The 16,733-nt window shown below is 52.7% G+C and overlaps 5 protein-coding genes across 5 annotated transcripts; 3 read left to right on the forward strand and 2 right to left on the reverse strand.

The window, feature by feature from the left end:
• Nucleotides 1-538: 538 nt before the first annotated feature.
• J7T55_000155 (uncharacterized protein) lies at nt 539-4,099 on the forward strand (the record flags this gene model as incomplete). Its single annotated transcript, XM_053133764.1, has 4 exons — nt 539-2,377; nt 2,439-3,095; nt 3,145-3,818; nt 4,069-4,099. The coding sequence occupies 4 exons, from the start codon at nt 539-541 to the stop codon at nt 4,097-4,099; spliced, it is 3,201 nt and encodes a 1,066-aa protein (XP_052988353.1).
• Nucleotides 4,100-5,027: 928 nt separating this feature from the next.
• On the forward strand, nt 5,028-7,199 carry J7T55_000156 (uncharacterized protein; the record flags this gene model as incomplete). Its single annotated transcript, XM_053133765.1, has 2 exons — nt 5,028-5,993; nt 6,054-7,199. 2 exons carry the CDS (start codon nt 5,028-5,030, stop codon nt 7,197-7,199), a joined length of 2,112 nt encoding a protein of 703 aa, XP_052988354.1.
• An 800-nt stretch (nt 7,200-7,999) lies between these two features.
• Nucleotides 8,000-9,926, forward strand: J7T55_000157 (dna replication protein 4; the record flags this gene model as incomplete). Its single annotated transcript, XM_053133766.1, has 2 exons — nt 8,000-8,015; nt 8,128-9,926. The coding sequence occupies 2 exons, from the start codon at nt 8,000-8,002 to the stop codon at nt 9,924-9,926; spliced, it is 1,815 nt and encodes a 604-aa protein (XP_052988355.1).
• A 907-nt stretch (nt 9,927-10,833) lies between these two features.
• Nucleotides 10,834-11,673, reverse strand: J7T55_000158 (uncharacterized protein; the record flags this gene model as incomplete). Its single annotated transcript, XM_053133767.1, has 1 exon — nt 10,834-11,673. One exon carries the CDS (start codon nt 11,671-11,673, stop codon nt 10,834-10,836), a length of 840 nt encoding a protein of 279 aa, XP_052988356.1.
• Nucleotides 11,674-13,245: 1,572 nt separating this feature from the next.
• On the reverse strand, nt 13,246-15,591 carry J7T55_000159 (uncharacterized protein; the record flags this gene model as incomplete). The annotated part of the gene is made up of 4 exons (XM_053133769.1): nt 13,246-13,377; nt 13,531-13,869; nt 13,959-14,402; nt 14,512-15,591. The coding sequence occupies 4 exons, from the start codon at nt 15,589-15,591 to the stop codon at nt 13,246-13,248; spliced, it is 1,995 nt and encodes a 664-aa protein (XP_052988357.1).
• Between the last annotated feature and the right edge of the window lie 1,142 nt (nt 15,592-16,733).

Genomic DNA, 16,733 nt, shown 5'->3' on the forward strand with positions numbered 1-16,733 from the left:
ATACAAAGTGTCTAGTCTACTGCGCTCTACTGTCGTTATAGACACACCCATGTGGCGCAGGAAAAATGAGAACATCAACTATCTGTGCCTATATATGGAAAATCTACTTGGGCACGTTGAATTCATGGAATCAACAAGAGTATGCATGTCTTAGAGCCACCGCCAACTGAGCTGACAGCTCTTGGCGGACCCAAGCTGCAGAGCCAAAACCCTGCAGCCCAACGGCAGCTCAGGGGACAGGGCAGGGCCTAGGCTGCTCGGTAGGTTCTGTACGTACTTGTGACCGCCGACGTCATGCCAGATTGAGCTATCAATTGGGCCCTGGCAGGCCAGCCCAGCAGAAATTCCGACGAGACCCAGACATGCACAAGCCAAAACAACCGAACGAGCAACGTCAGGTCGCCTTCAACCTCGACCATTGACGACCAGGACCTTCAGATTGTCTCGACAACAGAACCACAGTGTCTTCTCCAACTGACCCTCGGCTGCAGACATGAAGGACGGCCCAGTTTCGTGCCACACATGAGAGAGTCCCGTCATGGCGACTGTTGAGGTGGACGTGCCTGGAGCAGCCCAAGCCGACCGGCGCAATGGCTACCACAGCAACATATCAGAGGTGGATGGCGCCAGCAGGAGCAATGACACCTCGGAGTCAAGGGACAAAAACACATTGGACGGTGGCGCGACCAGGATCGAGAAGCAGAGGCCAGCCACGCCGGCGCCAATGACGGCAGCAGCGACAGCGACACATCTCCCATCGCGAGGGCTTCCCCCCTACTCCCACTCGTCCGACTTCGACTTCGATAGCTCTATGCCACCTCCCTCAGCGCCACTCGCAAATGGCAATACTCCTTTCCCGCGCGCCTTTACGGGGCTCCCTGGAACCGCCGACACCATGGCATACGACGGCCTGACGTCCTGCGCCGTCTCTGAGGCCGAGACCTCCGCTCCCCATTCCGCCATCGATTCATCCACCGATGCCTTGCCTACGTTCGACGACACACATGCCACCCCCAAGAAGGAGCTCAGAAGGAACTCCTCAGCCGCCAACAAGACAAGGGAGCGCTCAGGGACAAAATCCAGCGACCACAGCGGTGTCCGTCGTCTGTCTGCCTCCAAGATCCAGGAGCTGGCTGCGTCCCCAGAGTCGCTGCCCATCGCCACCATACCCGACCAGCCGCTATCCGCGGGTATCGTGGACGTCCACCGTCCGCCCATGTCTATGCACCTCGCGGCCACCCCCCAGGAGGTCTTCGACAAGGTGGAGACCAACAGGTCGCAGGCCTTTGGCGATGCCCCTTCAAGTAGGACATTGAACTCGGTACGCCCCGGCCTGTCGATGAGGACAGTATCCACGCCACCTATCAACCGCGCGAAGTCAGTGAGCCAGCCTCCTGCCCCTCCTTCTGCTTCTCGTCGAAACTCGTTCCAACCCTCGCCACGTCCTGCACCCTTGAACCTGGACACGAGCGGCATAATGGGCCCTGCCAACGCTCGGAATGCGTATCCCGAGGTCCCAGGTCGACCTGACCCTCGAGATCACCGTGAGCACAAGGAGCCCCGCCCGCCTTCTCCCATACCACCCTCGATACCACTCCCACCGCTGTCTGCGCCCACTCTGCTTCAGCTCGAGCTTGCCGCACAGCGACCTAGTCCGCTCTATATACATCAGTCCTACGCCAGCGACCTGCCGTACGAGTCCAGCGCCGTCAAATTCGAGAGGCTCAAGAATTTCTTGTTCCTGCCGTTGCTTCTCGAGAAAACCTTGATGTTCGGCGCGTTGGCCTGTCTAGATGCGTGGCTGTGGACTTTCACAATCCTACCAATGCGCTTCTGCATCGCATTTGGCGTGCTATTCAGATGGTGGGCGTACATTGTAGGAAAGGAAGCACGGTGGCTCATAGGCTTTGTCTGGGAAGGACTGGGCCGGCTGTGGGAGCGAGGTCGCAGAGGTCGCGGCTTGACGCGCAGGCTAAGCATCGATGGCTCGCGAAGTACCGATGGGGAATCTCGAAGCCGGAGCAGGGCCAGGGATCCCCTTCATGAAATCAATGCGAACGGCATACAGGCCGCCCACACCGGGCCAAATGGTGATCTGCCTCGACGGGGGCCGTCCACACGGACGAGGAAAGGCACAAATGGAACATCACGCGTGCCCTCACGGATGCACGGCAGGCCAAACACCGGGCCCTTTCGCCATAGACGGACGAAGTCCACGCCGTCGAACCTGACCTCATTCCACAAGGCTGACCTCCTCCAGGGCTTGGTCATAATATGTAGCTCTGTCGCCCTCATGAATCTGGATGCCAGCCGTATGTATCACTTCATTCGAGCACAATCGGCCGTGAAGCTGTACGTCATTTACAATCTTGTTGAGGTGAGTACTGGCCATCCCTGCTGCAGCCTGGAGACCCGAGTGTGTGCTGAAAGCGGCTCAGGTTGGTGACCGCCTCCTGTCAGCTCTTGGCCAGGACATATTCGAATGTCTCTTCAGCTCAGAGACTCTGTCGCGGAATAGCTCCGGCCGGTCCAAGGTCATGCTTCCCTTCGGCATGTTCCTGCTCTCCCTCGTCTATAATTGCGCCCACGCCATCACCCTCTTCTACCAAGTCATCGCCCTGAATGTGGCCGTCAATTCCTACTCGAACGCTCTTCTGACACTGCTGATGTCCAACCAATTCGTCGAAATCAAGGGCAGCGTCTTCAAGCGCTTTGAGAAGGAGAACACATTTCAGCTCACCTGTGCAGATGTCGTAGAACGATTCCAGCTATGGCTTGTCTTGCTCATCATCGGGATGCGCAACGTCGTCGAGGTCGGTGGGCTTAGCGTGCCTGGCGCCGGCTTCGACCTCGAGGACGACGCAATGACCGCTGCCAAGGGGCCGCTGCACAATCCTTCCATCCTCCCCATGAGCTTCACGATCTTGCCGTCATGGCTCTGGTCAGGGGAGGTGCTGTCGCCTTTTCTAATCGTTATTGGCAGCGAGATGTTTGTGGACTGGATCAAGCACGCGTATATCAACAAGTTCAACAACATTAAGCCCAACTTCTATAGCAGAATCCTTGACATTCTCTGCAAGGATTACTACACAAACGTCAGTACAGTGGCTTCTTTTCTCACTCGGTCTCTCTAACAAGTCACAGGCCTTTGTCACCCCTTCCCTCACCCGCCGTCTGGGGCTCCCTCTACTCCCATTGTCGACGCTCTTCATCCGTGCTTCCTTCCAAACCTACCACATGTTCCTTGCCACGCATCTCCCTGCACCGATACCACCATCAACGCAGACCTCCCTGTCGGTTGACTCCTCCACACCATCCTCGCCTGTCGTGACAGCGGCCCTCGACAGGCTCGACCATTTTGTCCGCAATGCCCTCGGCAGATCTGTCTACGGCATGGATGATGCATATTTAGCCAATGGCACTGCCGCGAACAGCACCTCCTTGTTCCCCTGGCTCTCTTGGTCGACCGATGATGCCATCGCCTTGGTGACCAAGGTACTAGTATTTTTCATCGCATTCCTCTTCCTCCTCATCCTCAAGCTCCTCCTTGGTATGCTGCTTCTCAGGTATAGCCGCGACAGGTACGCCAGGATGAAGCTTAAAGAGCACGCCGTCGCCACTGGAAAAATGGAAAAGGAGGCCTTCGATACCAAGGGTACCAAGAGGTTTGGCGGGTTTGGAGCGGTCGAGATCGGAGATGACAGGAGGAGGTGGATCTATGCTGATGACCCGGAAGGTATGAAGCGGGCTAAGGAAAGGGAAAGAAAGGCCGAGCAGGGCACAGGCAAGGAGGAGAAGGATTTGAGTGGTGTCATGAGGTATGAGATGGTTGCGAAAAGGATTTGGTAACACGAGCATTGGTTGCTGGAGTCCGAACCTAGCCTGCAACGAAATGACAAACGTACAATATAATATTTCCCTGCGGGGCTTATGCCTTTCAACTTTCCACATCAGAGACGCACAAGACGCACCGCCTCGGGCGATTCTATATCGGCCTACGCAGAGCGCTTTTCAATCACCTCAATCTGCCCATTGCAAATACAATTATCACTTGTCTCGCCGGCTTAGGAGGCTCTATGACGGCCTTGAGCTCGGCTGAGTATCACAAGCAAGTTCTGGTCCTGCATATGATCGTCCCATCTGGTCCTATACTGGGCTTTCCTGCTGTGTCTCTTGTAGCCTTCACAAGAGAAATTGGGAACAGTATTATTCCAGGGTTGCCCGTCCTCAACTCAAGCTGTAATCCGTGGGGTTTTAAGTTATCCCAGGTCACCCAGCCGAGCCGGACACCTTCGCTGGAACGAGCGCGCCAATGCTGTTAAGGGCGACGAATATTGTGGCTTGGAGCAACTGTCGGCTGATGCTCGTCATTTTTGATTTGGAAAACAGGTTCTGAACTTGGTGAGATCGTAAAAGGCGGGGACGGAACAAGCCAGCCTACTGCATTCTGCATGTCTCTTGTCTTTCAATATGTGGAGGACGTATTATTGGGTCTCGGGTTACAATTACTGTACTGATCTTTCTCACTTCACACAGGTAATGCTTACAATCCTGAAACAACTCCAATGACGGCAACCATTGAATCCGTAGCTAGAAGCATGGTGCTTTTTCTCCTCTGTCTTTTCGGAAACGAGGAATGATTTGCAAGCAAAAGAAACGAGTATACGCGTAGATCTTGCAGAATGACCCGTGGACCGGTCCCGGATAAATGCGAGCGACCACTAGGGAACCACCCCGCAGCGATAGTGCGTGCACTTACTTGCCGTGGCCCGTTCGTGTAAAGCTTAGCTGCCACGCAGTTGCATGGATCATGCGAACGTATCCTAGGGAAAATCTGTTCCAGCCTGATCTCACCAAGCCACCCGGGTGACCACCGGCCAGCCGTACGCCCGGTAGGGTTGAAGAGTTACCGTCCAGGCGCGTGTCATGGCAATTATAAGATGCCGTGGTCCCGAGCCATCAGATGGGAGGAGGTGAATGGGAGGAGGTGAAAGTAACGCATCGTCACTCCAAATCACGATCTCGGCATGGTTCGTCTTCATGAGGTCGGGCTCGCGACCCTGTCGGCGGTTGCCGTGACCTTCTCGAGATACGCCGAAGCACAAATAGCGAATTCGTCCTTTTCCAACGACGCCACATCGCTCACCTTCATATATCAAAATAACCTGAATGCATCCGACGATGTGAATCACGTCGGAGCCATCTTATTGGACCCGTTGACTCAGAGCGAAGGAAGCATTCAATGTATAGCAATTGGAGAGTCTCTGTTGCCCTTCTCGACTGTCGAAACACACAGTGAGGACTTCGAGCATGCTCTGTCCTACCTCGCATTCGCTGGTTTGGTACAACCTGGGCAACAGTATTATATCGCGGATGCTGTGTTGTCAGTCAACACCTCGCCTGGAGGCACGCTTGGCTTCTCGACATCCAAGACGGAAAATGGGACCGGCCAACTACCGGTTCTCTGCACTCAGTCCAGTTCTCAGAATGGTGCGAGTAATGCCCAAGCGACTGCTTCGAACAGACTGACCATCTCCTCGGCTGGCAATACCTACGTTGGCTTTCGGAATCAGAAGTCCTTCCGCTTTATTGGGATACCATATGCAGATCCGGTTGAGCGTTTCGAGTACTCAACAGTGTACAATGCTACGGGCCAAACGATCAATGCCACTGCCTATGGTTCTGACTGTGCACAAGCGTATGACGCGTCTTCCGCCGAAGACTGTCTGTTCCTGAACATCCAGACACCATACATCCCCAAGGCTGGGTCCAGCGAAAATCTCAGGCCGGTTATGTTCAGCATCCACGGCGGTGGCTTTACGGGAGGTAACGGCGGGCCAGCTGCCGGGATAGATGGTGGGAACATGGCCTCAAGAGAAGACATTGTGTCTGTCCAGCTCAACTACCGGCTATCTACCCTGGGTTTCCTCGCCATACCGGGAACAGATGTCAAGGGCAACTTTGGGATTGGAGATCAGATTACGGCGTTGGAGGTAAGCATGCCCTGTCGCCATTCAAATATGATATCTAGTACTAAGCATCGCTTGCTACAGTGGGTGAAGAAGAACATTGCTTCTTTTGGTGGGAATCCCAACAATGTCACTATCATTGGAGAGTCGGCTGGTGCCGGTTCCGTTCGAACATTGCTCGGCTCACCGCCGGTCATCGAGCAAAATCTCATTTCTGGAGGCGTGTCCCAGTCAAACCTGGGAGGAGGTATAGCTCTCGGACTGGAGGGCGATTACGCCACGACCTACAGCTCGTACTTGACCATCGAGCAATCCTTTGACCGGGCCGGCGAGCAGATCTTCAGCGGCGTCGGATGCAACCAGACCGATATCAATGAGCAGATCGCATGCTTGAAGAACGTCCCTGCGTCTACGATCGTCAATCTGGGAACAGTCGCAAGATATGTCGTGCAGGATGGTACGATCGTCGACACAGAGCAGCTTATCGTCACTGCTAAGAATGGCAGCCAGGCCTACGTTCCGGTCATTTTCGGAACTACAGACTCTGACGGCGCCTCATTCTGCGGATTCCCGCCCAGCAACATCACAACCGAGGTTCAGGGTATTGCTTCCTCACTCAGCATCTCTCAAGCCCAGGCTCAGCGGGTCATTGACAGCGGCCTCTTCCCGTACTACGACACGGGCAATCTGACCTTGGATACCTTCAATGTCTCGCAAAGAGTCTCCACTGATTTGCAGTTCCGGTGCATCGACGAGGCTACCGTCTACGCTGCCAGTGTCTCGGGGGCGTTCCCTGCCTCTTATTACTACAACAGCTACCGCACATACGAGGGTTATGATCCGCTGAATCTGGGACCAACTTTGAACGGCGAAGCCAACCCAGAGGGCAACTATTTCAGACTTCACGGGAGCGATCTCGGCTTCGCATACGGCAACCAGAATCCTCTTCGTGACCAGCGTGATCTGCAGGCCAGCCAGCTCATCAGCGGATACTACGCTGCTTTTACACGAACAGGCTCCCCGAATCCGAGCGAGGATTACCTGCAGACGCGGGGCTACAGCGATACACTGGCAGCAGTGAGGGAGACTGGCACTTGGGATCCTGTCGCTAGTGACCAGGGGCCGGCCAAGCAGCTGGATTACCCAGCGGTAACGATCACGTTTCCTGATACTCAACAGTGTGCATTTTTGAATTACAGCCTGACTTATTACCTCGATGGCGGCGCCTGAAGCCATCGAACAAAATTGAAAGGAATCTCGGGCAGCATATAGGGCATAGGCAAATTCCCAAACCTCTAATTCAATATATAATGATTTACCACCTTACGGGGCTTTGCCAGGTCTGATCCACTGGCGACACCCAATGATTAATCTGGGGGACTAAAAAACCAAATTTAACTCAATAAGACTGTTTGACACTGAGACGGTATACCTCGAGTGTGACTCCTCTTAATTTTAGGCCGATGTTATATGCCTGAACAGGACAATCATGCGCACCTGGAATATGACAGCTGGAATTAATCACACTCCCTATGACTGTAGTTTCTGTGAGCATGACAACCCATATCCAGTTATCACATCAGCTACTTCTTTGCTCAGGAGGTTGGCGGTCAATACTCAGGAAGTCCTTCCCCTCCGTAATTATTCTTCAGCTTGCAGCCTGCAGACTCGATGAAACCAGTTGACGACCCCCCTTCAAGTTCTGTCCTGCGGGAATTGTCTTCCTGCAGGCTCTTACAATGGATTAGGGCACCGCAATGGACGTCAGACCCCTCTCTCTTTTCAGTTTTCAGAAAACAAGCTATGCGAGCTACAACAACGTAATATTGTCTCTTAGAAAACTCGCACACCTGCAAAGAGAATTGCAATAGCTAAAAGTCATCTTTGATCATTTTTGAATGGGTTGATAAGTGCCCAATATAGCCCAAAGTAAAGTATAACCAGCAGATTCTTAAAATAGAGACCACTTGAGGGGCAAATATGGCGTCTGATCTCGTATAGCCTCAGAGCTGACAGGAACCATCTACATCATGGCGAGGCTTCCTCGTTACCTGCCAACATGTTCAGGGTTAGGCTAGGGTCGGCTATGTCAGCAAGCCCAACGTTGGTGGGGCGGCGGGCAGGGGTCTATGCAGTTCTTGGAATTTCCGGGCCCAAGTCAACAAGCACCATCGCATCCACATCCACAACGTCCCCGACGCCGGTCCCAAATTTGGGCTGCAGGCTGTCACGATGCTCAAGTCAACCTACAAACCCTCGGCGAACTCGCCCCCGCCGTTACTTCCAGGCTGGACTGAACACAAGGCTCCCACCGGCCATACCTACTACTACAATGCCGCCACCAAGACATCGACCTACACGCGCCCGAGCGCCGCAGCGCCTGCGCCGGCGCCGATGGACCCCTCTGCGAGCTTCATGCAGCACAATGCCGTCCCAAACATGAACCTGTCCGACCCGCGCGTTGCCAATGCCTTCATGTCACAGTACAACCAATCGCCGCCGCCCGTGCAGAACCACCGCGGAGGCTTTGGCGGTCGGGGCGGCAGGGGAGGTGCGCATGGTGACAGACCGCGCCCCCAGCCAACCGACAAGCCAAGGTCTAAGGTTGCCATCCCAGGCTGCGAGCCGTGGATCCTGGTGTACACGAAGTGCCAACGACGCTTCGCCTACAACCCCGTGAAAAATGCGAGTTACTGGCGCATCCCGGAGAAGTTGATGCCGGCCATTCTTGAACTGGACAGAGCGAGAATACGAGACAAGGCATCTTTCGGGAAGGAGAAGGAGAAACAAGATGCGAGCACGGAAAATACACCAAAAAGTACAGATCCAAATGGTCGGACTGCCGACGACAACAAGGCTGCAGTGGAAGAAACAGCCGAGGAGCGCCAGCACGACTACGACAGCTCCGAATACGAGGAAGTTGAGGTCACAGATGACGAAGAAGAAGGCGGCGAGGACGGTGATGAGCATGCTACCAAACGGCAGAGGGTCGGCGAGTCGGCAGAAGACGACGACCGGCCAGTGGAGTTTAGTGAGGCGGATATTGCATTCCAACTACAAGCCATGGGTCAAGAATACGGGCTTGACCCAGGCGAATACGATGACGGTCACATGGAAGAATGGCCAGAAGGCGCCGCAGGCATCGAGCTGTCTGAGGAGGACGCCAAGGCATTGTTCAAAGATCTCCTAAACGACTACGGCATCAACCCGTACAGCCCCTGGGAAAAGCTTATTGAGGAGGGCAAAGTTATCGATGACAGTCGGTACACGGTGCTCAGCACCACCAAAGCCAGGAGAGAAGTGTGGGAGGAATGGTCGCGAGAAAAGATCAAAGAGCTCAGGGAGCAGAGGGCAAGACAAGAGAAGAAGGATCCGCGGATACCATACCTGGCATTACTGCACGAGAAGGCGACGCCGAAGCTTTACTGGCCTGAGTTCAAAAGGAAATACAAAAAAGAGCAATCGATGAAGGACTCGTCCCTATCAGACAAGGACAGAGAGAAGCTTTACAGAGAACACATCAACCGGCTCAAGCTTCCACAGGCCACCCTGAAAACCGACCTCGCCAACCTCCTCAAATCCGCACCTGTATCGCAACTAAACAACAAGACCCTGCTCACCCATCTTCCTCCACAAATCATCACCGACATCCGCTACATTTCGCTCGACGCCAAGACTCGCGACGCCCTGGTGGAGGCTCTCATCCAGACCCTGCCGCCGCCTCCAGAAGATGGAGAAGCAGCAGAGGATGACGAAGCCACACAGAAGGCGCTAGAAATGCGTCGTAAGCGCGAGAAAGCGCTACAAGACCGAGAGAGGGCCGTTGAGGAGGAGAAGCGAAGGCAGGAGAAGAATTTGAGACATAGCAAGGCCCTGCTCAGGGATGGAGAGCGGGAGCTGCAGGCGGCGATGGACATTGGGAATAGGGGGCTGCACAGTCAGCTTGAGAGAGAATGAGGGCGGCATCATTACATTACAGAAAGGAATGAAATTTGACGATGTGGGAAGTTCCTGGAGAGAACATCGATATCAATATTTATCTCTCCGCCCATGCTTGATCATTGTGTTGCGAGCTGATATTTTTGCAAAAATTGCCATAAACTCAGCACAACACTCTTCCGAAAATCATCAGTCTCGACGGCAAGACTGGGTATCCATTTGCCTCCCAAGATTGACTAGCGACTCAAATCGAGGCTTGAAAGCGGGAGACCATGGGCTGATAAATAAGCTTTGATTTTATGGGTCAACGAAGGGACTGGCAAATCCTTGCCTCGAAGGGCGAATGTGCTTCGTACGGTACGGACCGTTACTGTAACTTCTCTACCACTGCCCGGTAAGCATGGCTGCGAGCATTGCGAAAGACTCGAATAAGACCTTATTATTCATACAGGTCACTCAAGCGCAAATATATCAATGCTTCATAAAAAATACAACTCCTCGAACCTTCAGTCACTCGTCTGTTCGTGCCAGTTTTCCCACGTGCAACTGAATGAGGATTGTGTTCTGCAATGAATCACATCCAATATATCGAAACCATTGATGTTCTCAGATTATCTGATTAGAGGTGCCTGTATGGCCACGTTAGCCTCGGTGCTAATGCTTGCATTTCATTCACAACCGTACCTTTTTATTTATTTTCTGCTTAGCCCTGTCTCACCACGGGTTACACCTGATCGCACTGATCTGCATCTTCCACAGACTCACGTCGCATCTCGGCCGTCCTGATCCTCTAGACTGCTTTATAGTTACATTTGATACCTATCGACCCATTGAGATGTGCGAGCTCAAAGGCCCGCTTACATATGCAATGCAACGGCAACACCCAAGAGGCCAAGATCTTTACATAGCCATCGAATCCCCACATTCACTTCCTCGTTGCGACCACAAAAATCCTCGGATACCTGAGCAAGACCTTGCCATCGACGAGCCTCGGATGCAGCTCTGCGATTCTCTCCTCGTAAGCCTTGAGGTACTGCTCACGTACCTCTTGGTCCGGCAGCGCGTTGAGAAAAGGCTGAAGCCCACTACCTTTAACCCACTCAACGATCGAGCGTGGTGAGTCCAATGGGTGCTGATACAAAGTGTGCCATATATCCACCTTCTCGCAAAGTGGTATCAGCGCGTTGTAATAGTCGACGGGCGTCTCGACGGGGTCAAAGTCGGGCCGCTGCTCGGCTGGCAGCGCCTGGAAGTACTTAGACCACGGCCCGTCCAGCAGGGCCGTCTCCCTCATTGCCCTGTGGGTGGGCTCCTCGTAGTTGTCAGGCATCTGAAATGCGAACACACCACCCGATTTCTGGGTCTCGAGCAGGCGGAGAATGGTGGGGATTCGGTCCTCGAGTCGTAGCCAGTGGAAGACGGCATTTGCGAACAGCAGGTCGACGCCTGCCTCGGGCTCATATGTCTTCAAGTCACCCTGGACAAAGTCAACACCGGGCATGGCCTTGCGTGCCTTGTCCAGCATGTCTGGGGACGAGTCCATGCCCGAGATGTTCGCATCAGGGAAGCGGGCTGCCAGCACCGCGGTGGAATTGCCAGGCCCACATCCCACATCGAGGATCCTTGATGGGGCGGAGAGTGGAATCTGCGCGACGAGCTCCCGTACGGCGCGTGTGCGCTCATTGCCAAACTTGAGGTACTGGTTCGCGGACCAGTCTGATGTTTGTCGCGCGGGATCGCTGGCCTTTCCCTGCTCATGTGTCATCCTGAAAGATGTCTTTGCGGAACTGGCGAAGCTGCAAGCTATTGTTTTCGACCTTGGAAACAGGAACACATTCCTTGGAGACCGGGATAATAACATCCTGTAAGTGTACTGTACGCGCCTAAACACGAGGTGTATGTATGGTCAGGTCACGCTCAGCTGAGAGCCCATTAGGATCCCGACCTCGGCAGCTGACCATCTCCAAGTGGCAAAACATTACCCTAACCCTGCACATCTTTCACCAGCTTCATCATGAGATAATGAAGTGGAGGGCGCTGGTCGATAGAGTTGATGATGATGAAAAGTCCGTAGAGCAGATAGTGGATTGGCAAAACTATTGACCTAGAAAAGTGCTCAAGCGTGTAGTCTACTAGTCTTCGCGGCTACACAGCTCAAAGAATGGTTACTAGGCCACACACGAATTACGAACGAGATTGATCCGTGTCCGACACGTCCGAGAAGTGATTTGCTACCAGACGACCTACCAACCGAGTACACCTGGAAGAGCCAGTCCTCTGAAATACCAGGCAGCTTTTCAGCGGCTTCACAGCTCCGATGGGACCCAATCAGTTACAAAATGGGTCCATCGAGCCTAGCACCTGCATCTTACGGGACATAGGTCCTTAGTACATCGTCCCACCTGAATTAATCTTAGTGGGCTTGGCTACTTGGCCATGTGGGTTGGATGGGTATTTAGGTTCAAAGTCTCTCAAGTTGCGGTATGATATACGTTAATATGCCAAATGAAGTGTTCCAAATTAGTGGGTACGCGTGATTCGTGTCTCTTGTAAGGAGTCTTATGTAGGCGCAGCTCTTTGGTGGAAGTTATGTTTTAAGCACCGCTCGCTGAATCGCTCAACTTATACCTGTTGATTGCAGGCCCAATTTACTGACTCTTGATCTTACGCAGAAAGCTCCTTGGGGATTAAACAAGGCTGGCTTGGATGAGCATTCCACGTACGACTTGTAATTATATAAATGGTACGCCCGCCTTGAGTTGCCTATGCTGTAGGGGATTGATTCGATTCGTTTTCAAAGCGACCAATTTTACCTGAACTTTATATCTCCATCCCCAATTCTTAAACCTAACACACGGGCATTAGTATCAACATGCGCTTCAACGTCTCCGCTCTTACTACAGCCGTCATGGCTCTGTTCGTTGCCCAGGCTGTCGCCCAGAGCAACAACCAAGAGTGCTGCGCCAGTACGTATTAAACTAGCATGACTTCTCAGTTGTAGTCTCGCCGATGCGATTAAACTTCGTCGAAGCCTATTGTACACGAATATAAGCTGACGAGCCGGGATAGCCTGTGTTGGGACATGCGAGTCGAGAGGCGGTTGTGGCGATATCAAAGGTTACTGCTCCAACCTGTGCGGGCCCTCAGTCCAGTGTTAAACTAGAACTGCACAATTGGAAATAGTTGAAGCTTGAGGATTTAGGGAGATCAAAAGACAAATAGGGACTATGATATATGTAGCCTCGCGAAAAGCTACCGCTAGTCTACCAAACTCAGAGCAATAACAAATAATGCCCAAATAAGCTTACGGATATACGTGATGGTCTAGTCATCCTCTCTATAACTGAAGGTTCCTTCTCCTCCGATGCGTAATTATCGACTCGTCTCGTTTCTTGCAGGTGCTGTTTTCCACTGGTGCCTCCATGTCGGTCAGGACTGGGCTAATGGAGCCGGTTGCATCGTAAATATTCTGCCAGGTCATACTAGCGAATCTCAAGCTCTAATTCTCTAGTCTCTATAGCCTTAACTCCGTATGGCTTCCAAGAAACAATATAAACAATATAAAAACAGCTGCACTAAATGAGAGTGGCGCAAAAAAGGGGAGAAATGTGAAGCCTAGGACCATTATGGTCACAGCCCAGGCTAGGATCTTCGGTATAGATAGACTTTGTCTGACATAGAAGCCCCAACCGTAGATCATCGTTTCTTTCTCGAAGGCGATGGGTTTCCTAAGTTTCGGAATGCCATCGAGCAAAGTCCTAGAGCCGCGGCCGATTTCGGGATACCGAAGCCCCTCCAATAGTATGTGGGCGTATACTCGCATGTGCATGTTTATGTCTGCATCCCCCGAGAACTTGAATTCATATCCACCCCAATATCCACCCAAAATATCCCTAGGGTCTAACGGGCCGGTCACATCTGTTGCTTCCACCTGGTCGCTGCCGTTGGACGGAAAACGGAACTGTGCAGTGTTTAGTGTTTTTTTTTACTTTCTTTCTTACAGTTTTCAATGACAAATACGCGAGGGTGAAGCTTCAAGGAAACACATACTCTTGACAATTTGACTTGATGGTATGACCATGGTAACATCTGCCGTATCCAACTTCCCTCTGCCTCGCCCAGCATGCGTCGAGCCTGGACAAAGAACTCAAAGTCATCCTGCATGTGCTCCAGACACCCAAGCTTCAGAAGCGTAGTTTGTTGAGTCAACGATGGATGGTTCTCGATGCAAAAGTGGCTTTCCAACCGCTGTGCTGTGACGCTGCCATGGGATGCATTATGTGTCCGACCACTACTACCGCTTTGGGGACCTAACCAAGACGAGACCATAATTCTGCTCCAGGCTAGGGCGATTGATGTTACTCTTCTGGCATGAGTAATGGCGGGCCTTTCGGATTGAACGTCTGGCTTGCTGATTAGAGGTCTTCCGCGGATATCTTCGAGATACATGCCACATCGCTCTGTTTCGTCTTCGTCAAGGTAGATGGACATCGGCTGTCCGTTATACTGTCTCGAGCTCAGCTCCAGCCCTGAATCACTCCAGAAACAAAGGGATTTGCAATATACTCACCGACCACACCAATTGGCATTCTGAAAGCCTTACAGGTTGCTTTATTGGAGGCAAAGGGTACCAGTCAAGCTCCATCTCGACTGCCCTCTCCAGCCACAGTCGCCATTCATCAAAGGTTTCAATTCTGTAATCCGGTCCTCTGACAGTGTACATAGCCAGGTCGTCAAGAGCACGATCCTGATCAGCCAAATGTTGACAACGAAGCTCTGTCGCTGCTTTTGCAGGAGGGCTCTCTTTAGCCGACTTGTATTCTAGCAGTCTTGGCACCGACTCCTCGATACTCGGACTGCTGGCGGACTCGATCTCAATACTAGGTCTCGGGGGCTCAGGCTCGGCAACCCTAGTAGCAATTGCAGTCGGTGCAAGCCTGCCAGCCGAATGGGGAGGAGATCGGACAGGCAAGATCAGAGGCGGCGGCGGCGGAGCGCGCCGCGGAGTCCGGGGAGCAGGAACCTGAGCAGCCTGGGAGCCAAGGTGGTCTTTGGAGAAGCTCAGGCGGATGCCACCCATCCTGCTGTTCTTGAGCGGCCACCCGTACAGGTTCCGGAGCGCCTTCGCCGCGCTCGTGACATCGTCGAACTCAACAATGCACGACGGCCCATTCGCCTTCGCATGTAAACTCAGCCGCACGTAGCCGTTCTGCTTTGAGAAGATGTCCTCTAGCTCGTCCTCTGAGGTCTCTGAGGGGAGGTTACTGACGTAGAGGATGTTGCAGCGCACATTTTCGTCGCGAGGGATGGAAGTGGGAACGTATGCTTGTCGTGGGACGGCCCATGTGCTGTTTCGCCTCTCGACATCTCTGGTAAATTTTGGGGATATGGAGGGAAACGTGTTGTATGTATAGGCTGAATGTGGCTGCCTTTCATGAGCATGCGCATATTGTGGCGAGCGCGCGACATCAGTTGGGCTAGTCTTCAGCGAAAGTGGGGGCCTAGTAACTTCCGCATTTTGTGTGCCCTGGAGCCATTTGTTCGGGATCTTTCTACGAGACTGTATAGGGCCTGCGCTCCGGCCGCTGACCTCGTAAGGTAGTAAGTCGCTGGTCTTAGGCATGTCCATCTTCGACTGGCTTGTAGCACCATCCGTCCTGTTCAAAGTTGCTGTGGTAGACATTTCCCCAAAATATCCAGAGATAATGTGTGAAGAAGATCAGATGGTTGGGGATTTCGTCTGAAACTACAGACGACGGAATGATCAATTTCGAGGCTCCGAACACTGAAGGTATACCTAGTTATACGATGCTCCAAACAGGGTAGAGCACGGACCTCGTGACAGAGTCTCCGTCCCATGGAGATGTGAGCTCGAAATGCCCGAGCCACGTCCGCACATAGAGAGGTTCTCGCAGGCTTTGCCAAAGCGAACATTTCGGTAGAGAAATTTGCACCTGGACCGAAAGTTATTGGGAAGCTAGATGTCAAGGGTAGCACCCCTAGATAGATGCTTTTGGGCAGGAAGAGAGACAGGTCAGAACAATCAGTACATGTTATATGAGCAGCCACGGAAAAAGGCGCCATACACTCTGCTTAGAAATGACGAAGAGAAATATGAAACAAAGATGAATAAAAGCAAACAATGTACCGCAGTGCTGTGACGCAATGAGCTGATTCCCTATGAACATGAATATCATGTACTGGTCCTACATAAGTTGGCGGACGACGCATGCGTTTCTCCTTCACGATCGGATTTCTTATTGCCACCTGTAGAAGGATTTGCCACTTCAGCGTCACTTATGAACGCATCCAGGCGACGTGCTGGGCAAGCTTGCACAGCGACCCGGAGTCGGTGTAATTCGTTGCGGTCGCGATGTGACTGTGCATTTTTTTTTCCCAGCTTCTGCCATGCTTGTCATCCGGCCACGAAACCAGTCAAATCATAGTCAACCTGGGGTCCTCGAAACCACGCCGGAGAAAGGAGTTGAGCTAGCCCAAGTGATCCCCTTGCTCTCTGCATTCGTCAAAGTGAGATTAGGTTCCCCAAGGTAATCATCCATGCTGTCAATATCGATTCCTGTTTTGATGGGCTCGATGTTCTGGTCCAAGCTCTATCGAGGCAAAATGGTACTGGTGCAACACCATGCTAGTGTGACCTGCCGCCGTAGCCACAACACCGTCCAATAGTCCACTTTCTCCTGCCAGTTGGGTGCCAGCCCCTTAAAGGCTAGTAAAACGATGCTACCATCTCTTCAATGATGCTCCGCTGCTAGAAATACTTTTAAACCCGCGTGGAAGGCTCTCGACGGCCTTTCTCGTTTTGCT

The sequence above is a fragment of the Diaporthe amygdali genome (genome assembly GCF_026229845.1).
Source record: "Diaporthe amygdali strain CAA958 chromosome Unknown NODE_39_length_394161_cov_64_078529, whole genome shotgun sequence".
NCBI lineage: Eukaryota > Fungi > Ascomycota > Sordariomycetes > Diaporthales > Diaporthaceae > Diaporthe > Diaporthe amygdali.